A 24,106-nucleotide genomic window follows, 5' to 3' on the forward strand; every position below is an offset into this window, starting at 1 on the left:
GAAAGAGAAACAATAACAGCTTAAAACAACATAACTGTGGTTTACACTGTCCCTGTTACTCTCAAGGCAACCCCCCCATCCATCCCCCCAAGGTGTGAAGTGGGTAGGCAGTTGGTTCCCACCAGTTATTCTTTAAAACAAATCCCAGTAACAGAAAGAAAAACAGAATAAGTAAAATTAAAAATATTGCAGCCGTGGCGTTGGACATAACAGAGTTCTGCTTAACAGTTCAGGAAATAAAGCAGGGACAGGAAATCCTTCGGTTTAGGGGAATCCTAAAAGAAGTGAGGACAGGATCAACTTCAACTGAAAAACACACCCCAAAAACTTTTCAATGTAACAAAAACAAAAAACAAAAACCAAATGGATATATCACATTTCATATGAGGTACCTCAGAAAGAAAAGAAATAGATTTCTTGAAAGGATTTAAATAATTATTGCTTCAGGTTGGTGACTTTCTAAAGCCAGTTGTTTGTCACACAAGAACAAAAGCCGGGTTGGGTCTGATAAGGATGCTAAACGAGGTGGTCTCTGAAAACCCCCTCTCACACCCCAATTGTCAGGAAAACAAAGGTTTGGAAAAGCCAAAACAAAACCTCCCCCAGCTTTTATATCCCCATTTAAGCCCCTCTCAAGGACTTGCAACTTCTAAACAACACAAAATGGCCAGACGGACAAACACCACGGAACAAACTATGAACACACACACAGACAAGTCATGTCAAGCACAAAAGCCAGTCAGGGTCCGTCAAGGTGCGGTTTGGTACCAATGGTTTCGCGTCATAGTCCTCTGTAGCTTTTCTCTTTCCCTACTTTCACACTCTTTCTTCTCCGAGTATTCAACATTATTCCGACCAGTACATCTATTTGTTCCCGTAAGGACTTCCACCGGGGCTTCTCTTCACCCTTTTCACCCGTCACAAATACCTTCCCAACGGAACGGCGTCCTCCGCCTTTCTCTCTCTCCCCTTATAATAGCTTCTCCTAACCTCCTTTGTTCTTCCTCCCTTCGTCTCGCCTTTGCCTTGGGACCCTCATTTTTTTGGTTCGTCATCATTTGTATCAGTATGTCGCTCTGCTTCTGCAGGGACTTCCACTGCGGTCCGCCACCCCTTTTTTCTCCTTCTTCTTTTTCCATTCTACCTTTTACGTCTCCTGTCTGTCTGTTAGGGACTCCAACCCTCTATTTTATTTAATCTATCCTTTAGGGACTCCAACCCTTACTCTTATTTACTCTATTGTTCAGGGACTCCAACCCTTACTCTATTTAATCAATTGTTCAGGGACTCCAACCCTTACTCTATTTAACCTATTGTTCAGGGTCTCCAACCCTTACTCTATTTAACCAATTGTTCAGGGACTCCAACCCTTACTCTATTTAACCAATTGTTCAGGGACTCCAACCCTTACTGTATTTAATCTATTATTCAGGGACTCCAACCCTTACTGTATTTAACCAATTGTTCAGGGACTCCAACCCTTACTCTATTTAACCTATTGTTCAGGGACTCCAACCCTTACTCTATTTAACCAATTGTTCAGGGACTCCAACACTTACTCTATTTAACCAATTGTTCAGGGACTCCAACCCTTACTCTATTTAACCAGTTGTTCAGGGACTCCAACCCTTACTGTATTTAACCAATTGTTCAGGGACTCCAAACCTTACTCTATTTAACCTATTGTTCAGGGACTCCAACCCTTACTCTATTTAACCAATTGTTCAGGGACTCCAACACTTACTCTATTTAACCAATTGTTCAGGGACTCCAACCCTTACTCTATTTAACCAGTTGTTCAGGGACTCCAACCCTTACTCTATTTAACCAATTGTTCAGGGACTCCAACCCTTACTCTATTTAACCAGTTGTTCAGGGACTCCAAGCCTTACTCTATTTAACCAGTTGTTCAGGGACTCCAACCCTTACTGTATTTAACCAGTTGTTCAGGGGCTCCAACCCTTAGTCTATTTAACCAATTGTTCAGGGACTCCAACCCTTACTCTATTTAACCAATTGTTCAGGGACTCCAACCCTTACTCTATTTAACCAATTGTTCAGGGACTCCAACCCTTACTCTATTTAACCAATTGTTCAGGGACTCCAACCCTTACTGTATTTAACCAATTGTTCAGGGATTCCAACCCTTACTGTATTTAACCAATTGTTCAGGGACTCCAACCCTTACTCTATTTAACCAATTGTTCAGGGACTCCAACCCTTACTGTATTTAACCAATTGTTCAGGGACTCCAACCCTTACTGAGCTCTAAGCTTCCCTCCTTTGGGGGTCCTCAATTCCCCGGGAGAGTTTTCCCAGCCTTAACCTCACCCCCTCGTCAGTGAGTGGGTGCGCCACTACCTAGCATCTTAGACAGAGGACTCCAACCTCTTCTACCGATTATCCCCTTTTTACTCTTACCGTAGGGGACTCCAACCCCTCCTTTTTTGTTAAACTGGTCGCCTTCTCCTTCCCGAGCTTAGTACAATTTAGTAATTCAGTCCAATATGCAGATTTCGTTAAAACAGGTTCTGCTTATCTTATTCGTGTTGTGGGTCGACCCCAAGCTCGGGAGGTGTCGGCGGGCCGCCACACTATCCAATTAGGACTGCTTCTTCACATCCCGTACGAAGCCCCCAATTTGTTGAGAAATCACCTTCGTGGTCCTCGTCCTCGGGTCCGTTGATGTGAAGAAAACAGCCACACGTCTTAGGAGATTAAACTGATTGAGTACAGATCTGGAGACACACTGCCAATCCGTCGTGTGTGTCTGACTTCTTTGTGTGCCCTGGTGGGTTATATAGACCCCCCTGCTTCTCCTTTACGACACCTCTGGTCTTGATTATTCTATCAATAGAACCGTTTGGTGGTTGAGCTTTAAGAAGTGCTCATCCTCTTTCAACCTATTGAGCTTAGCAGGGGGTCCTCCTCGTACCAGACACGGTGTCTCTCCCAAGGCCCCAGGGGAGGGCAACCCCCTCCCCTACCCACATTCTTGTGGGAGACCTGCAATATATTTGTCTACATGAAGGTGTCTTCCTCACCCTCTGTTCTGGTTACATACATTGGTTACATACAGAGTAATACAAAATACACTCGGGTTATATTTAATATCAATCAACACCCCGCTGAGCAACCTTTCTTTTCTGGGTCTAATATGTTTCTTGTTAATGTATGACGTCAGCGGACAGAGATTATTTTTTTCCCCTTTTCCTCCCCAATTGTACCTGGCCAGTCACCCCACTCTTCCGAGCCGTCCCGGTCTCTGGTCCACCCCCTCTGCTGATCCGGGAGGGCTGCAGACTACCACGTCTCCTCCCATACATGTGGAGTCACCAGCCGCTTCTTTTCACCTGACAGTGAAGAGTTTCACCAGGTGGACGGAGCGCGTGGGAGGATCACGCTATTCTCCCCAGTCCCCCGCCCCCTCGAACAGGCACCTCGACCGACCAGAGGAGGCGCTAGTGCTGCGAGCAGGACACATACCCACATCCGGCTTCCCACCCGCGGACACGTGTCTGTAGGGACGCCCGACCAAAGCGGACAGAGATTTTAAATGAGACAACACTTCAGCTTGTTTGAGCACATGGCTCATCCACGCACATTGCAGCTGGTGAAAGTAGTGTCGCCACCTGGCGGAGGTAAACTAGGATGCATATCGAGTTTGAATAGTAGCGGTGTACACCCAAAATGCCCTTGTAAAACATTGATAAGAAGAATAAAAGTTAAAAAACAAAACAGGAGTCCCAGAGTCTCAACTGCCCAGTGCTACACACTGAAAAAAGTAAAACATGGCTGTTGTTCATGTGATGCATTTTTCCTGATTGTGATAACCTAAAAATATTAGATTGTTTATTTGACCTAAATGTTGTGATTTAAGCTTATAGATCAACTTATTTTTTTTTGTTTGATTCAATATAAAATGTCGAAATGCCCTTTTTTAGATTGAGCGTGTTTCGCGCATGCGCTTTCTCTGCTCGGCCCGTCAGGCTGTAGCACGTGTCTTTCCATCCGTCATTTCAATAAGAAGAAGAAGAAGAAGAAGAAGAAGAAGAAGAAGAAGAAGAAGAAGAAGAAGAAGAAGAAGAAGAAGAAGAAGAAGAAGAAGAAGAAGAAGAAGAAGAAGAAGAAGCAGCGAGTGCCTTTCTTGCCGAGGTGAAGAGACTTGAAACTGGTAAGGGAGGTATACGAAACTAAACACGTAAACATTAACCTTCACTCTTGTGGAAAATGTATAGCTCATACAGTTTGTATTAGATATAACCTGCAGTATCCGAAGGAGGTAAAAGTACTTTTGAAGTCATTCAGAAGGTGTTCATGGGCCTAGATGCAACAAAAATGACGCTCAAAGTTGAACGTTTGTGCAACCTTCTACACAGCCAGTATTGAAACCAAGCTTTGCTGAGGATTTACAATAATGCTGATGACCCTTGTCCTTTAGGGGGTACTGTAATTAATCCAGTCTGGGGATTGCAGTTTTCCTCATACCAAACCTGATCAGTTAATGAGCTGTTTAAGAGTCAAATGCATTTGACTGGTAGCACCAATCGAATGCAAATGTCATGCTCATGTTTTTTTTTAATTTAATGAGATGCTGCTTTATGACTGTTTTTAAGTGTTTCCTACTGTGTTGACTACATGTCATGATCAATTTAATCCATTCATACATTGATACATATTCATACATTAATTCATACATTAAGCCATGCATACGTTAATTACTTCCTGTATCAAATATGGACACGCCTGCACAGAAACATTCAAAACACAAATATTGAATTTTTGTCATTGTTGAGGGAAAATATATTGGAAATAAAAATATAAAGCTGTAACTGTCTGTGTGGTCTCGGTCATTTATCAATCATGTTTTAATTACAGCTTAGAATTTATAAGTAATGTCAAATTAACTCATTTTTAAAAAAATGAGTTAATCTAAAATAATATTGAGGCGAATTCCACTAGTGTTTCTGCTCCGAGGGTCATTCACATATTACCCACAATGCAACTGAGCTGTCGATGTTTTGGTTATGTTGTGGGATATGGACCATGTTAAAAACGGACATATCTGTTACAGATAGCGGTGATGTGGTGGAAGGTGATGGGGACGTTATGAGAGAAGCTAGATTAGATAACACGCTACTTCCCACCATGAGGGTAAAGAGTACGCAAATAGATAGGGTCGCTTCGATGGCAGAGAAAAGGGGCGGAGCTAAGACCCATACACACTTGTGGCTGTTTTGATTTGCTTGCCTTGCGGTCATTAAAAGCTGACTTGTTAACTCTGGAAGGGTGTCTAAGAAGTCTGTTATTTAACCACGTCACAATATATTTTTTGAATCTAATATTAGCATTTTTTTTAAATTGAGGTAATTTAAAATAATCAGATTTCTCTGATCTTTTAACCTATAAAAATCAATTGAATAGAGTAAATATTTCAGGTTGAAGAGAATGGATTATTTACATTGAGATAATGAAGGCAATCTGTTTTTTTTCAATTGGCTCAAATTAAAGTAATTAGCTTGCCTGAAGTTAAAAGAGAAGTTTGCTTGGATTTAAAAAGATTAAATTAGACTGAGTGTTTTTTTTTAGGTTGAGCCAATGTCAAATAGTTTGTGTGATGGATTACTCTAATTTGACTAGGTTAAACCAACAAATTACTTTTTTCAGTGCAGAGTCTCCACTACCCAGCACCACGCTAATGGAGACTGTGGTGTATTGGATCGAGCACTCGGTGCTCGATTGTGTTGGACTGTCACCACTACTGAGTTCTGTAATACACTGGTCGAGCCTAGTAGTGTGTGATGTCTCCGCCAGTAAAGATCAGACTTGTGCCGCATCCTCGTCTCCGTGTACTTATATATAATAGTGATTAAGTTAGTAACCCACGAATAGTAACACTACAATAGTGTACATAAGAGAAGTCACAACATGGTGTCAGAAGACGGAGTTACGGTATAATTCGAGGGCGGTACTTCAACGAGTTCGCGGGTAGCTGAGGCAGCTAGCTAACACGTGCTAGCCTGCGCACAAATATGGAGCAGTTCAAGCCGCCACCACCGCTGATCCTTACCGGGAATGTCGCAGAAAACTGGAGAAGATGGGAGCAGCGTTTCCAGCTGTACATGACCGCCTCAGGTGCGTTGGATAAGGAAGAGACGGTTAAAATAGCCATTCTGCTTCACACCATCGGCGAGGAGGCGCTGGAAGTGTATAACAAACTCACCGTCATCCCAGAAGGAGACGACGAATCGATGGAGGACGTTCTGAAAGCCTTCAAGGACTACTGCAGCCCTCGGAAGAACGTCGTGTTCCAACGCCATCAATTCTGGTCGCGCACGATGTCAGCAGGAATATCGGGGGACAGATTCATCACAGAGCTGCGCCAGAGGAGCAAAGACTGTGAGTTTGGCAGACATGAAGATGACATGATAAGGGATAAATTAGTGTTCAGCATAAATGATGCCCGTTTGAAAGAAAGACTGTTACGTGATAATGAGCTTACTTTGCGCAGGGCCATAGAGATCTGTAGATCAGCCGAGCTCGCTAAGTCACAAATACAAGCGATGCAGACGTCACATGTGAAATTTAACAGGGACAAGATCCAGTTTAAAGTTGATGCTGTAAAGTACATGGGACACGTCACCACGGCAGCAGGACAGAGAGCTGACGACACAAAGATCAAAGCGATTGTCGACATGCCAACCCCGGAAGACAAACAAAGTCTCCAACGTCTGCTGGGAATGACAAAATTCCTAGCGCAATACATACCAAACGAAGCCCCACTCACGGCACCCCTCAGACAGCTGCTCAAGAAGGATGTAGCGTGGCAATGGTGCCCGCACCACAGCTCAGCGCTAAAGGCACTAAAGACCACCCTCACACAAGCCCCTGTGCTGAGATACTACGATCACAAGCAGCCTCTCACTCTACAAGCAGACTCCTCAAAGGATGGACTGGGAGCCTGTCTGATGCAGGACGACCGCCCAGTGTGCTATGCCTCACGAGCGCTCACCGACACAGAAAAGAGGTACGCACAGATAGAGAAAGAGTTGCTCGCTATAGTGTTTGCTGCTAAGAGATTCCACCAGTATGTCTACGGCAGACCAGTAACTGTCCAGTCCGATCATAAGCCTCTGGAGGTCATCATGCGCAAGCCGCTGAGCAAAGCACCTGCGCGGCTGCAAGGTATGCTTTTACAACTGCAGAGGTATGATCTGAGTATAACATACACACCAGGCAAGCACATGTACATTGCCGACACACTCTCACGCGCTACAGCTAGCAGAGAAGGTGACCATATTGATGAAAACCCTTGTGATGAGAGAGTTGTGTATGCCTTGGACGCCACAGATGCCTTGAGCGAGGAAACACTCAGCCAATTAAAGAAAGCAACGGCAGCAGATAGCGTGCTGCAAGCTGTGTGTGAGAAACACAAGAAAGGCTGGCCCATGAAAAAGAAAAGTTTGGACAGAAAACTACACGCCTACTGGGCAGTAAAGGACATTATAAGCATGGAAGATGACATTGTCTTGGTCGGAGACAAAATCATCATACCCCAGAGCTTCAAGAGCACGATTTTGGAGAAGCTGCATCTTGCACACCAAGGAGTGCAGCGCACAAAAGCCAGAGCAAGAAAGTCTCTCTACTGGCCTGGCATGGCACGAGATATAGAGGCAATGGTGGAAAAGTGCGTCCAATGCCAGCAGCTACAGCCCAAACAGCAGGCTGAGCCACTTATGCCGCATCAGGTCCCAGAACTGCCATGGATGAAAGTCGGAACTGACATCTTCGAGCTACACGGTCAGTCATACCTGTTGTTAGTTGATTACCTAACCAAATATCCTGAAGTGCTCAACATATCTGACAAAACAGCATACACAGTAATCCAGAAGATGAAGTCTGTGTTTGCCAGACACGGGATTCCTAGGGAGATAGTGAGTGACCATGTCCCATTTGCCAGCTATGAGATGAAGTCATTTGCAGCTTCATGGGAGTTCAAGCTCACACACTCCAGCCCAGGTTTTCCCTCTTCAAATGGCATGGCTGAGAGAGCCATAAAGACAGTGAAACATGCGCTGAAGAAGGCAATGCAGACCGGCACTGACCCACATCCGGTGCTGCTGTCACTGAGGAACACACCGGTGACAGGCCTGGACGTATCACCTGCACAAATGTTGATGGGGAGAGTTCTACGAAGCACACTTCTGTGCTCCAGTGCTGTGCTGACACAATCAGTCCCACAGCACATTCACAGCAAGATCCGGAACCTGCAGTTCCGCCAAAAACAACGTTACGACCAGTGTGCAAAGCCCCTGCCAGTGTTGACCCCAGGAGACACCGTACACATGCAAACACGGCGCGGCTGGGAGCCTGCCGTTGTCATCCGACAGCGAGATGAACCACGGTCCTACACTGTGCAGACACCGGCTGGGAGGATGCAGAGAAGGAACAGGCGACATCTGAGGAAGATACATCTGAGCCTATTCAGAGACACGGACAGTGAGGAACATTTTGACCCAGAGGTACAACCCTCACCCTCACAAGCGCCTGTGCCAGTCGACTCACCACCACATGACCTGCCACCACACGACCCTCCTCCGGTGACTACAGGCAGTACACCCACATGCTACACAAAGTGCGGCAGAGCAGTTAGGCACCCTGCCAGATACAATGACTAACCTCAGGGTTCTTTTGTGTGATCATTCAAGTGTTTATTAAGAAAAAGAAAAAAGAAGGTGAAACAAAGAGTACAAGATGTGTTTAACCTGAAATGTTGCAAGATTGCTGAATGTTCAAAATGTTTACATGCTAACCACCAGAATGTGAAAAGGAAATGGTTTATGTTGTTTAATGAGAGTCATCTGCCATTTAAAAAATGCTGTATTAATCATTGAAGTATGCAAGTAGAAAAGACTTGTTCAGTGTTAATGCCATAGTGTTAATGGTTCGGTAAAGGGTCTACTGTTGAAGCAACTGATGAGTAGGCCACATCTCAGTTGGAAAAGAGGGATGTGGTGTATTGGATCGAGCACTCGGTGCTCGATTGTGTTGGACTGTCACCACTACTGAGTTCTGTAATACACTGGTCGAGCCTAGTAGTGTGTGATGTCTCCGTCAGTAAAGATCAGACTTGTGCCGCATCCTCGTCTCCGTGTACTTATATATATATATATATATATATATATATATATATATATATATATATATATATAATAGTGATTAAGTTAGTAACCCACGAATAGTAACACTACAATAGTGTACATAAGAGAAGTCACAACAGAGACCTTTCTGGTTCCAGAGTGGTCGGCCTCTGCCCTGTCTACGTCGCCGATCTCCCGAGCGGTGGTCCCGTCCATGCCGCCGAGCTCCCGAGCAGCTGACCAATCCACATCACAGGCCTCCAGGTCATCCACCTGCCCATCCGCCGGGGCTGCTCCCTTCAGTCCTGCATTCTGGTCGTCCTCCAGATCAGTTGTGTCCATCGGTCCAGCCATCGGGCCATCTGCCTAAGATTTCTGACCCCATTCATCCACTCCCAGATCCCTTGGTCCTGAAGCCCTACCCCAGACCCCCTCCGCCCACCCTGCTTGGGGCTCCTGCTCCGTTTGTTTGGGATGTCTGGAATCCGTCCACTGAAGGAGTGGGGGGGGGGGGGTCCTGTCATGGTTGTGTGGTCTGGGTCATCAAAGCTCCCCATTCCCTGACTAGCATTTCTGATCCTGCCCTACCCTGCTAACCTGCGCCCCGTTTACCTGATTGGCTGCCCAGCAGGTATATTCCCCTGGGTTGCCCCGACTCTTTGTCGGATGGTTGTGTTTAACCTTTGGTGGCCGGATGCTGCACCTCTCGTCTCAAGTCTTCCTTGCTGCCTGAATCTACGTTGCTGTTTTGTAAGTCTGTTTGCCTTATTAGAACATTGTTCTAGCCCAGTCTGTCTCCGCTGTCTGCATCCTGGTCCTCAGTTCCTGCTACTAGCATGACACTTAGTATGTTGGTGACGTACATTGGAAACCATTAATGTTGAAAAACAGAAATATGAATCTGAATTTGAGCTCTGACCTTTCCTAAAAAACCGAAAAGCCACATGTTCACCGAAGCTAAAACAAAACACAACAGAATGTTTGTAGTGGTTTATTTTAGAAAGAACAATTTGAATTGGAGAAACAGCAACAGACGACTGGTGATTTAAAAAGGAGCATTAAAATGATTTCCCTGTAATATAGGTCAGGGGAATGTTGTGGGTTGATTTTGATACAAAGTTGTGTTACAGGAGGTGAAGCATTGGGTCACATCAGAATCTGTAGAGCATTAGTAAGAATACGAGCAGGAGGCAATGAGATCCAGCAGGGGGCAGCACTGACAACCTGGGAGAAAACCTTCAGGTGAAAGCAACACACACTGAACTGCCACCAAAAAAACCAACGAGGAAGAAGCGTCACTTCTTGCTTCAGCTGGTTGGAACCAGAACACGCCCTGTTAAAAAAGACTAACGATAAGAAAAGTGGTGAAGAGTGAAGAGACTGAAATACAACCAAACAAGTCTGGCCCACTTCAAGTACTGATGACACCCAACTTAACTATTGTTTCTTCAACTATCTATAAGTACTAATGTGTACAGTGTACTGTCCATGTGTACTGATATGTATAGTGTACTGTCTATATGTATAGTGTACTGTCGAAAAGTACTGATATAGTGTAGTGATATAGAATGTACTGTTTATATGTGTTTGTATTATAATATAGCGATACAGTGTACTGCGTATATGTATTTGTATTATAGTGTAGTGTGTATATGTAGTGGTGTTCTTGTGTAGGGGTATCATAGTGTATATGTGGACTGATGTGAACCAGTGTAAACCTGGTCTGGACTGATCTAGTGTTACTGACCTCTGGCCTTCCTCTTGTAGTAGATCAGACCTGCCAAAGACAAAATCAAACCCAGAAGCAGACCTGACGCTCCGATGGCGATCTTGTTTCTGTCTGATTGTGGCATGGAGGGATCTGGAGAGACAGACACATGTCTCTATCTATAGACACATCTGCATGTTGACCTGTCTCTCTATGTCTTCATCACCTATCCATGGACAGAGACACACATAGATACTCACTCCAGTCCACTTTCTTAGGAGAGGGGAAACTGGCGTGTTCCACCATGCAGGTGATCTTCTCTCCAGACCTGAGATGAAATAAGTGAAGAAGAAGAAAACACAGGAAATAAACAACATATCAACAATAAATAAGACGTGATGTGATTGGATGAGGTAAGTTTGTACTTTCCTGTCTGTCTGCACAGAAACTAGTCGAGTCTGATACTAAACATCAGCCCAGTTTAAAACACGGTATTAATACACAATAAATACTCTGTCGTCCATCTGGGATCTCACCTGTAAAGAGCCACGCATCCCACCTTAAATATACAGCTGGTGTCTACAGAGCAGACACTGAGGAGACACGTTCCACCTTAAACCATCACTTTGTGCTTTGTTTTCCAGTCATTGTGTGTGTGTGTGTGTGTGTGTGTGTGTGTGTGTGTGTGTGTGTGTGTGAGTGTATAGTGTTAAAGGGTTATGTATGTATTTGGACCGGTTCATTCGGTACTGAGTCTAAGTGTTCTGACCTGGGCGTGTACTCCAGGTGGGAGTGGATCTGGTAGTACCAATCACCATTTGCCAGCTCATCGGTGGAAGTGACGTCAGAGGTCACCGGCTGTCCGTCTCTCAGCCAGGTGACACTGATGTATTTGGGGTAGAAGTTGTAGACACTGCACATCAGCATGGCCGGATGTCGACCACTAGGGGGCGTCACTGAAGTCAGTCTCACAGTGGGCTCAGCTGGTAAAAAAATATTTTTGTTGTCATCATCGTCATCATCATCATCATCATCATCATCATCATCATCATGGCTTGAAATTAACTTTTTGAATCAATGTCAAATGTGTAGAGTTGCTAATCCTGATAGTATATAATGTTTAGGGCCACATGGTGGCGCAGTGGTCAGCGCAGTCGCCTCACAGCAGAAAGGTTGTGGGTTGGAATCCCGGGCCAGTCCAACCTTGGGGGTTGTACTGATGTGTCGTAGGTTAGTTTACATTATTACGACAGCGGCCCCCAGAGGAGTTACCATAAACTGATTTACGGCAGTGCCTAGCAGAGCTGGAATAAAGCATGTTAAACGGCTCTTCTGCGGTGAGTCGCCTCAGTCCAGCCCTCCGCATTGAGGACTAGACTCTGTTATAGCCGGACCTCAAACAGGACTCATGAAAACCCGGCACGTTACTGTAACATGAGACTCATCCTAGATCTGCTGGATGATGCAGATGCAGTAAATTCTGAAGCACTTATTTTGTTCCTAGACTTCTATGAGGCCTTTGACGTGATTGAACTCACGGTTCTGTTACAGTCCGTCGAGGCGTTGGGCTTTGGGAATAACTTTGTTGGCATTGTCAATATGTTTTACAAAGATATGAATAGTTCTGTTATGATGAACTTTAACAGCTGTAAAAGAGTCCAGATGAACAGAGGGCTCCGCCAAGGCTGCCCTGTTCCTCCTCCCTTATTTATGTGAGGGGCTGAATTCTTATCAGTTAATATCGTGAATGATGGACGTTTGGAAGGAATGTCGGGTTTTGGTGGAGAGTTAAAAATCTCACAACTGGCAGACGACACCACTTTGTTTTGAAGGACAAGAAGCACGTGAGGAACTCTGTTACCTCAGGTAACCAGTGTTCCAGGGCCTCGGACCTGCGACTAAATGTGTGCACATGTGGAATGTTGTCTGTGCGTGATTGTAGCGATTGTGTAGTTGGAAACATCCGGTAAAAGAGTCCGTTAAGTATTTGGGAATATATACAACTACACATCTTACAGCTAGACAACATCTCCATTTCTCCAACAGATTAAAAAGACCAAGCCTGTCTTCAGGATTGGTCTTGGAAGGGGTTTCTCTATTTTAGGAGGAGTGCTCCTCTCCAAAGCAGAGGGCCTGTCTCGCTTTGTGGGTCCATCTGTGTCTCTATTGGTTTATGGTTCTACCGCCACAGAAGCAAATAGAACTTTCTTAAATGTCATTTGGAAGAATAAACCACACCAGCTTAAAACATGTGTCCTGTCCAGCAGTGAAGCAGAAGGAGGTCTGGAAGTTCTAGATTCCGTTGATTCTGGTAACACAACACACAAACACGCTCACACTTGATGTGTGATGGTGAAATGTCCCATAAGTGTTGGACTGGTGTGGAGTCTCGTGACTCTGTCCCTCCTTTAACATGAGACACGTGACCTGGTGCTGTCTTCATCCAGAAGATGTGCTCTTCAACATCTGATTAATTGTGCTACTGTAGATGCAACATGTGTACTCACAAACAGAAGTTGTGTAAATCACTACCTAAGATCCCTGCTTGTCTTCAAGAAGTGAGTCTTTCCTTAAACCTCTCAGCCTTGAAACAACAACACAAGTAACGAGCTGCTGACCTACTACCACACTTGTGTCCTGACAGCCGTCTGTTACTTTACATGTGTACACGTGTACTCCCCTTCTCTTTTGTTGTGTGTCTGTTCTTTGTTTGTATTATGTTGTTACCATTTATTAGGGGTCCAAGCCCCAGGGGCTGGGGACCCCTATTGTTTCTGCTCAGATTTTTATTTTTATTTTTCCGTTGGTAAAAGTGGTACTGCAGCCTACACCGTAACAGATTCTACAAAACCCTTTGGAGGCCTGGTACAGAACTTCGCAGCCTGGTACAGAACTTCGCACTTACCCCAGATCCAAAACATGACACATGTCAAGCAGTTGGTGGCGCTATTTTGAAGGTCAAGGCGTCGTGGCGTGTAACTCCCAAACCGTACATCGGACATGCAAAACCTTTACATGCTCAGATTCACTGAGCATACCTGAATCACGTGGTATAGGCCACGCCCATTTCTGCTGTAATTTCGTTTCGCAAATTTGCGAAAATAGCCAAAACTACTTGTCCGAACTCCTCCTAGGCCGTGCGATCGATTTACACGAAACGTGGCACACATCATCTACAGTCACTCAGGGCAAAAAGTTATCGAAAGAATGTTGATCCGTTGCTCGGTTTTGATTTGACAGATCAATGAACCTTGACTGAAAAATGGTGATTTTCCATGACGGTGCCATAACTCATCAATGCATTGACATATCAACTTAAAATTTTAGACGTATGTCAAGTATTGTCAAAAGATCCTAACCCATGAAGTGCGTTTTATTTGTCCAGTAGGGGGCGCTATAAATTAGAGAAGTTTATATCTCATAATTGAAACCATGGATTTGGATGACATTTGGGGTGCACAATCTAGGATCATACTGGAGTTGATACATGCAATTAAGTCATTACTTTAAAAAAGTGGGCGTGGCTTATGACAAAAATGTAAATTTCACCTGCGAAACTTCAAAAATGCCCCAAAATGTCCCCCAAATCCCCTGCACATCCTACAGAGCTGAGATGTTGTGAGCAGATCCAGTAAGTGATGCCAACACTTTGCTGTACTGCAACATAGGGTCAATTCAGAAGTCCGTCACTCTATATTTTTCAAAATATGAAAAATCATAAAACATAAATATTTCTGCACAGATTCATTCAATTGCTACCAACATCGCCACAGACATTCTGGAGAATGAACATATCAAGGGGGTCAAAGGTCATTCTAATCGGTCAAAACATGCATCCACACCAACGTACAATATATGCCTGTACAGTGTACAATATACCTAATATTTGTTATTTTCACACATATTTGATCAAACTATTCCAAAATATCTGACAGGACACGTGACATTACCAGCATGACGTGTGAATGTGTTCAGATGTTTGTCAGCGACGGTTTTTGTGTTATAAGCGTTTAAAGTATAAGGGACAACATGCAGCTCTTTAGCAGCAGCTATGCTATTGGTTCAAGGTGGCGGATCTTGTTCACAGCAACTCCGATTAACACGAAACTTGGTCCACCAATAAGTCATGACGCCCTGAGGTGCTGTGCATTATTTACTGTTAATTGGCCACTAGGTGGCGCTATGCTGCAAAATCATGACTTGCGCTAAAATTATATATCCAAACTACTTGTAGCCTGTCAGTGTGATCAAACTGAAGCTTTGCAGCTAGCAGCTATGTACTCTTGTGAGCACCCTTCAGTAAAGGACATTTTATAATGCAAACCATTATCAGCCCAAGTCCACTCTACTGCCCTTTGACACGGCTACACAACGCACTACAGGAGTATAACTACACATTTCTTTCAGAATCAGCAAACAAGTCACAGAATGACCCATAGCAGCTGTAAGATAAGCCTCTGCTTCCACATCTCTGGCTCAGACACCGCCATTAGCTGCGTCTGTTAAGAACTAATCTCAGTTTCCTGATGACGCCTTCACGCATTCACTGCACAGATGCTGAACTCAGATGCAGCATACTCATGCTTCATTATCTCCTCCTACTCCCACTTCAGCAGGTTTAATTAAAACACAAATAAGTTCCCTGAAGCTCAGAACAAGGTTTCCAGCAGGCTGCATTTCTCCCACTTTACTGAATAACTCACTGCAAGGCTGCCAAGAAACCCTCTGAAGTTAGTGGAAGACAACCTCTTCGCTCCTGTCAGCCCCACACTTGCCTCGTCCATGGGAGGGAACACTAGAATTGTACTTCTCCTAAAACAGATACTACACGCTCTTCCACTGTTAGTACTCAGTACTTAACACTCAACATTGTTGACAAGTATGTACAGCCTAATACTACTCATTTCCCCACCTCATCCCTACATGTCATTATATTCTTTTAGACACATATGTTGTTTTTCTTCCAGCCCCAACCCACACGATGTTAATAACCTGTTCCGGGTTCATCAATGATCCTTTGTTGACGTCATAGATGATCAATAGTTGTGCGCTGTGTTCACAACCATCCTCATACACCATCTTGACGGACAGCTTTACGACCACCGTCGCTCTTTAAGACTGAGACTTGCATCCGTCTAATAAGCAAACAGCTCAACTAGCGAGGCTCCTACAGACAGCCAGACCCGACTTACATACATGGGGGCTTGGAGCCCGTTAATACCTGCTGGCAGCGCTGCTTTATGTCGGGGACTGTCTCACACCCTGATTGGGTTCTTCTGACGTAGTTGTGTAATGATACTGAACCTGATGTGTGTCCGTAACACTACACACCTGTTTTATGTACCATGTTCTATTGTTCACTAATACACACACACGCACACACACACGCACACACACACACACACACACACGCACGCACACACACACACACACACAGACACACATACAGACACACACAGACACACACAACTCACAAACGCGCGCACACACAACTCACAAACGCGCGCGCACTTATACACACACACACACAGATACAAACACAAACACACACACACGCACAAACACACACACGGACGCGCGCGCACTTACATACGAGCGCGCACACAACTCATCGACGCGCGTGCGCGCATAACTCACAAACGCGCGCGAACAATTGCACACGCACGCGTACACACAGACACACACATACATGCACTACTAATAGTATTAGTAACAGTAGTAGTAATAGTCATAATAATAGTACTACTAATAGTATTAGTAACAGTAGTAGTACTAGTACTAATAATAGTAGTAGTAACAGTAGTAGTAATAGTCATCATAGCAGAGCAGCTCACCTGTCTTATCCAGTGTTTTTCGGTACTGTATCTCTATATTATGTTTGCAGTATCTCTCTTTCCGAGCTCTCCTGTCTGCCAGATCTGCAGGATCGTTGTTCCAGCGCTCTGCGTTACAGATACCATGATCATCATATCCAACCCACTTCCCCACAGTGCTGTTAAACCTGGCATATTCTATCTTATTGAAATAATAAGAGTTTATGTACTCTATGTCAGGAAGCTCAGAGGAGGTGAACACACATATGTCCAGGTAATAATACAAAAACGCATCTGGAACAGAAAGAGAAACAGGTTCAAGTTACTTAGTTGAATTGTTTTAAAGACAATAATTAAAACCTCTTTTCTAACAACACAGCAGAGCCCATCCAACAGAGACTGATTTACATTTTTTATCTCACCTGCTCCATAGAAACCCACGACCAGGAGGGAGCAACACACAACAAGGCAGCATGAAGCCATGTGTCTGTCTTGCTGATGAACACAATAAACTGTCCTCCTTTACAGACTGACTGGTGTGGACTGTCCCCTGGACATAAACCAGTCCACCACCCAATCACCTCACTGGGCTGGCTAGCTCTCCCAACATCAGCCAATAGAAAAAACAGAGGCCTGCCACGTCATCTGTTACCAGGTAGAGGGTAGAGCCTAATGCTGGAAAGGGACAGAAAGTCACAGGTTCGAGCCTGTTCGGGGACTGAGAAGCTTTGGCCGGTGACAGAATGACAAGAGGACATGTGTTGTTGTGTTGTTAGAATAGCGCCCCCTAGCTGCAGGTCACTCAACATGTAGACAATACACACTCAACATGTAGACAATACACACTCAACATGTAGACAATACACACTCAACATGTACACAATACACACTCAACATGTACACAATACACACTCAACATATACAAGAACACACACACACACATATGTGTGTGTGTGTGTGTGTGTGTGTGTGTGTTACGGGTAATGTGAAAAACCGGGTAGTCTGCACATTAACCGGGTAGTGTGCCCCCCCCCCGCTTGGATGGTTAATGTGGATGGAAGGAAGGTGCAACTCCTCTTGTTAGGATATTTGCATATGTAAATCAGCAGCAGCCTTCAGCCTAATGAGTCATGAAGTGAGGCCATGTGAGGAACCACAAGTTGTGCTAAATGAAAGAACAGACGTTGGCGATATCATTCTGTCTTTAGATCAACGTCCCCCCACTTGTATAACGAGGCTATTAGCATCAAAGAACACACACATGAGCCTCCTCCTCCTCCTCCTCCTCTCTATCTGCTCCCTGATATGAAGGAGTAGCCTACACATTTGACAAGGGTGGACAGAAACATCAGTGTCGGCCATCTCCCATCAGGCTGCTATAGCCTACTCTCACTGGAGACATGCGTCATCCAACCAACCCCAAATGGCGCCCCTCCGTGGACAGACTGGTAAATAACACTTTATGGAAGAGGGGTACTGGCGGGGGGTACTGAGACTAGATGGTATGAAACCAGAACCACGTCCGTTTATAAGCCCAGTATGTAGGAGCGGAAGCAGCGACAACATATGTCCACATGCACTTCCTGTCTACCAACCAGGCGAGACACATGAATGAACAGGCCGCACCTTTCACATGCACGTTTACACAACCACCAGAAAAGACCAACATGTGTCCTCCCCCCTCCCTCCTCCCTCCTCCCTCCTCCCTCCTCCCTCACCTGGCTAATATGCTGCTAGTAGCCTACACCTTTCCTCCATCATGTCCTCATCTAACCCAGGATATGGGAGGGAGCAAACACGTTGTCCATGTAGACTAGACTCGCTGCTGTGCAGGTAAACCACACACGTGCACGCGCATTAGCGAGCGCGTACACACGCGCACACACACACACACAAACACACACACAAGCCAAGAGCGAAGCAAGCCTAATAATAAAAGCGATGCATCAGTTTGACGCTGAATGGCGGAAATAGGTATAAATGTCCCAAACTCTTAGAGGGATTTATTCATGACGTCATGGACAACAGGGGGGACACGTCACTGTTTTAGGAGAAGTCAAAGAGGGAGGGGCCTCAGTACGTTACTACAGCACGACTCTTTACACAGTACTTCCTGATCTGCGTCACATAACGCAATGGCGGCTCATCAGCGTGTGTGTGTGTGTGTGTGTGTGTGTGTGTGTGTGTGTGTGTGTGTGTGTGTGTGTGTGTGTGTGTGTGTGTGTGTGTGTGTGTGTGTGTGTGTGATGGCAGCTCTTGGGGCCACATGTGTAGTTCGTGTTGTGTTAATGTTGTGTGTTGAGGCAGCAGTGCTGGGGAGTCGCTGCTGCAGGACTTCTTGTCAGGCTGAACAGCAGAGGGCGCTCCACAGAGCAGCTGTTAAATACAGGGCGGACCGCTGGACTCTACCAACTACCCTCCATGTCATGGGGGGGTATTCTTAATGTAGATGTGTTGTGTGTGTGTTTAGAAGGTTGTGTTGTGGTTGTGTTGCCTTGGTTAGTCTCTAAATGTTAACTTGTTGAATAATTGTGCTGTGTTGTGTTATTTGTAGTTTAGTTGGTAGAGTGTTGTTTGTGTGTTGCCCTTGTGTGTCAGAATGGTGGGACCAGCCAGTACATGTGCGCCCCCTTGTGTTCAGGTTGTTGGGTCAGTTTGGTGTGGTGAGTTTGTTATGTTCAGTGTGTTACGTGGGCATGATGTGAGTGAAGTTGTGTTTAGTTGACCTGTTGTGTGGAATGTGTGTATTCACTAAACAACTGGTGAGCACAGCAGCAACACTTCATTGTGTAACATCAGAGGATTCATCTATGGAGCACGTGGAGAGAAGATATGAAGATGTGTGCACCACTAAGTAAGTTTAATTTAACACAATGAACACATGTAGGATGGAGCAACAAGAGGTGGGTGGAGCAGCATGACATGACACATGACGTGTGAGGTGTGGTGTTGTTAGAATAACACAATGAACAGATGTAGGATGGAGCAACAAGAGATGGGTGGAGCAACATGACATGACACATGACGTGTCAGGTGGGTAAATAAAAACTTTATCTGAATAAGTGACCCGTGACTCCTCGTGTCTACCAGCACCAGACGATGCTGGATCAGCAGACTTTGCATCTGATCCGAGGAGCTGCTGGACGCGAGCCTGCAGATTGTGGAGGACCACAGATATTAAGAAGTGAGTTGTGGACTTGGGCCTCGTGCAGCGGTGTGAGCAGGTATCAGTACCTGATACAGGAGCCGTGTGGGATCCCTATATCCTGCACAGCATTTCTACGTCATACATCATACGTCACCAGCATGAATGTTATCAGCACATAAGCCCTGCTAGTTGGGTGTGAGATGGAAGAGAAGGAAGAATTCTGGAGGGAGCTGGATGACGTGGTGGAGAGGGTACCCAAGGAGGAGGGAGTGGTGATTGGAGCGGACTTCAGAGGGCATGTTGGTGAAGGGAACAGAGGTGATGAGGAGGTGATGGGTAGGTATGGTGTCAAGGAGAGGAATGTGGAAGGACAGATGGAGGTGGATTTTGTGAAAAGGATGGAAGTGGCTGTGGTGAATACATATTTCAGGAAGAGGGAGGAGCACAGGGTGACGTACAAGAGTGGAGGAAAGCGCACACAGGTGGACTATATCTGATGTAGGAGGCGAGATCTGAAAGGGGTTGGAGACTGCAAGGTGGTTGTGGAGTACAACATGTACTGCATATGCACTCCGTATGTACTCTGTAGTTTTCTACTTCTCTGTGTGTATGAAACTTCCCACTCAATGCAGACACACATACCCATTGTTCTTATGTGCGCCCCCATGTGGTCACATAGCCACGTCATCATGATTGCTTCCCCTTTGCCGCGTCCCAGACACTGGGACAGCAAAGGTAAGAGTAATGGACCTACAGACACTCACCAGGCACAGAACCTGATTAACTCAGATGTTTTCCTGCATAGCTTTGTCAGACTACACCTTGGTTAGTGCAGGAAACATCGGGTATGACGCGACGGACTGTGCTATAAAAACCACTACCTCCAGCTCAGGGCAGAGCATATCCTCACAGACGAACCTCTGTGTGGCCTTATGTCTCTCCATCTGCAGATGCAATAAAGATTCTCTGTTTGCTCCGATGTTTGTGGGGTGATTGTTCTCCCCAGAGGTTGCTGGGGCAAGAGCCCATTTAAGGATAAAGGAAAATCCACAACAAATTTGGTGTCAGAAGTGGGATCTCACGTCGCCCGCCAGACGGACAACCGGCTGACCGGTCATCTCGGGACGAGGACATAGTCACCCATCTCCCAATAACCTCAGCAGGTTTGAGGAGAAGAAAGGGAGAGGCGGGTGGTCCGTTTGGTCGGTGTCGCTGAGACCCCTCAGTAAAACCCAGGGAGATTCATCGCACGGGTAAGCAGAATTCTTTAAAGGAGAAAGTGATAATTTAAAACTATTGAAACCAGATGAGGTCGTGCACTGACAATTAGGCGGCTGTTCACCCTCGGTCTCACACTGATAGAAGTGGTCACCTGGTAGGATCAAGTGAACCCAGAAGAGAAAAACCAGGGAAACAAGGGCAGTAAACTGCCCCGATAGATATGTGTTACGGGTCTAGATAGATCGATGCCATCGGCTATCCACTAGTTTACCTTAGACACACGTGACCCGCGCTCAGGAACATGTTACAACACTTCGATTATACTTGGCTGCACTGAGCAACTCGTGTGTGTGTCATTCTTTATAAGATAGCCTACCGAAACATGGTGTCAGAAGTGGGATAACTTATTTCTTATTTATCAGAGCAAAGTACTTCTGCTGAAGACGTTGTCACAGAGGAGCTAACGCTAGCATTACCGGCGCCGATAGCATCACATACAATGGCAGCTAACGTGAATATTCCACCGATGAGCTTCACAGGCGATTGGAGTGTCAATTGGGACATTTTTCGGGCCGAATATGAAGACTACGTCCTCGTCACGGGCATACTTGGCAAGGACAAGAAAATACAAGCGGCTACTCTAAGGAGTGTGATGGGAAGTGAATGCAGGCATATTTACCGCCACAATCTGAACCTCTCAGAAGATGATCAAGGGGATCCTGACGCCATACTGAGAGAGTTGGGGAAATACTTCGTCCGAGCTGGGGGCGTGGCTTGAACGTGCCGGGGAGGCAGCTCGGGGCGGTGTAACCACAACAGGAGAGGCCATGTGGAACCACATTGGACGGGTCCAGCAGGTTCTGATCAGTGTTTAGCTGCTGCTTGTCGTCAGCAAAACCAGAGACGGTTAAGAAACATCGCTGGTAAAACTAGCCCGTAGCTAAGGGCAACAATGTAACTAGATAGGCCGCAGCATCGCTGGCAGCTGCTACATCGTAGCTAGATGCCCGTAACATGTCATGCAGCCACCAACGTGGGGGGAACGGACATTCTCCCCTTCGGCTTCAAGAGACTTGTCGTTGTCTCCTCGCCATTTTTGTATCGCGAAAATGTTGCCGTAGCTGTTGTTATGGCAACAACAGACGCCCTCGACGTCTTTCTCCCTGAGAAATGCTCTGGCAGCGTTTTTAATCATGATAAAAGACGTCGAGTGTGAACACGGCCTTAGGGTTGAGCCTCGGGGCCACGCTGCAGGCGGTTTGCTGTTAAAACCTTCAAGCTGCTAAGCTCGTTTGCTTGCTGAGCTCAGCTAACTTCGCCGTCGCCTTACGGAGCTTGTTTGTTGAGCCAAAAAGCAGTTCAAGGATGGAGATCAGACCGCGGCTTTGTAAAAAACGAAAGAAAGGAAAAAGAAACACGGTAGAAGAGACCCCAGCCGAGGTCAGGAGCCCCAGCAGCAGCAGCAGCAGCATCTCCGAGCATGAACTTAATCAGCTGACTTCAGCTCCACCCGTCGCAGAAGATGTTGCCCCGGGCCCGGCGGCAAGAACGGTCAGAATGGGCCCGCAGCCCCCCCCCCCCCCAGCTCCCACTGTTCCTGTCCATCTTGGGACAGAGGAGCCAGCCCAGGTGCACCTGCAATCCTACCCTATTCGGATATTTAATAAAACCCCAAATGGCTCGTTTAGCAGAAGCTGGTTTAATGGAGGGGCTGGCTGGACTATTCAGTGGTTGCTGATGCTGCCTTTTGCTTCCCATGTGGGAAGCTTAGTGTTGGGTCTGGTGCTAATTCGGACGAAGCCTCCACCCAAACCGGATTCTCTAATCGGAAATCTGCGACGGAAAGCAGCAAAGGTTTTGCAAGACACGCATCCAGCAGGGAGCATTTGAAATGCAGGGCTCTCTGGAAGGATGCTGTCCTGGTTGTGCCACAGCAGCTGAGGTCTCCACACTTGTCAGCGAGCGGCAGCTGGAAAGGAGTCGCTCATATCTGAGTGCGATAGCGGATATAACGGAGTTCCTCGTTACACACCAGCAACCGCTGAGGGGTACGTTGGACGCTTTGGAGTCAAGAGAGGAAGGGGAAAGTGGACTATTTTAGTCTATGGTGGAGTACACGCTGAGGAAAGACCACACCCTTGCCCAGGTATTTTGCACCATCCCCAAAAACGCCACCTACACGTCCCACGAAGTTGAGAACGAAATGAAAGCGCTCCTGAGTGAAATAGTGACGAGTGAAACAGTGGAAGAAACAGGAGATAGCTGGTTCACCTTGAAGGTGGGCGGGACAAAAGATCCAACTGGTTGCGAGAATGTGCCAATTGTGCTCCGTTATGTAGACATGGGTAATGAGACGCACGGAAGACTGCTGCTCATGGCCTCTACAAAGCACTGTGATGCGTTAAGTCTGACAAACCTGGTCCTCTCTGAGCCGAGAAAAGCAGGCCTGAGAACAGAAACCCCCTCAGCCAATGCTGTGATGGTGCAAGCGTGATGTCCGGTGAAAGAGGGGGTGCACAGGAAATATTACAGGAGGAAGTTAACCGAGAAGTCCCGTATGTGCATTGCTTCAACCATCAACTACATGTGGTGGTTATCCACGCCATGCCAGCTGAGAATGCACTACAAGCCTTTTCCGACGTGTGTGGCATGCTTTACTGGTTTCTCCAAAAGCCAACTGTGGCCGCAGTGTACACGGGAGAACGTCTGAAGAGGCTACTGGCCCAGAGGTGGACCGGTCACCTGGCTACTGTGTCAGTCACCATTAACAGTTATGACGCTATTGTGCAGATCTTCGCGGAGATTGACAGCAGTGGCCTTCAGTTCCCGGAACTGAAAGTAGAAGCAGCAGGGCTCCTAACAGCAATCAGTGACATGCACTTCAGATTTACTGCAGTTATGGTCCACAGAATCCTCTCCCTCCTCCACCCTCCAAACAAAGCGTCACAGGATAAAAAACAGACCTGTACGCTGGAGGGAAGGCGGTGAAAAGCGCGTTGGATTGCGTAGAGACGCTCAGGAGTGACGTGGAGTTCCAAGCCATGTGGGCACAGCGCGCCACTGGCCCACATGGCGC

At 46.1% G+C, this 24,106-nt stretch overlaps 2 protein-coding genes across 2 annotated transcripts in view; both read right to left on the reverse strand.

Moving 5' to 3' along the window:
- Positions 1 to 9,494, reverse strand: part of LOC130127225 (H-2 class II histocompatibility antigen, E-S beta chain-like) — a 35,872-nt gene extending 26,378 nt beyond the window's left edge. Inside the window, exon 1 of the mRNA XM_056296794.1 lies at positions 9,262 to 9,494. Coding sequence (XP_056152769.1) covers positions 9,262 to 9,494 — 233 coding nt within the window. The remainder of the gene's footprint in view (positions 1 to 9,261) is intronic.
- A 953-nt stretch (positions 9,495 to 10,447) lies between these two features.
- Positions 10,448 to 17,210, reverse strand: LOC130127607 (H-2 class II histocompatibility antigen, E-S beta chain-like). The gene is made up of 6 exons (XM_056297291.1): positions 17,084 to 17,210; positions 16,683 to 16,955; positions 11,618 to 11,831; positions 11,109 to 11,176; positions 10,888 to 11,001; positions 10,448 to 10,473 (listed from the first exon to the last, which is right to left on the reverse strand). Exons 1-6 carry the CDS (start codon positions 17,142 to 17,144, stop codon positions 10,448 to 10,450), a joined length of 756 nt encoding a protein of 251 aa, XP_056153266.1. The 5' UTR covers positions 17,145 to 17,210.
- Positions 17,211 to 24,106: the final 6,896 nt, after the last annotated feature.

Source organism: Lampris incognitus, chromosome 17 (assembly GCF_029633865.1).
Source record: "Lampris incognitus isolate fLamInc1 chromosome 17, fLamInc1.hap2, whole genome shotgun sequence".
Lineage (NCBI taxonomy): Eukaryota > Metazoa > Chordata > Actinopteri > Lampriformes > Lampridae > Lampris > Lampris incognitus.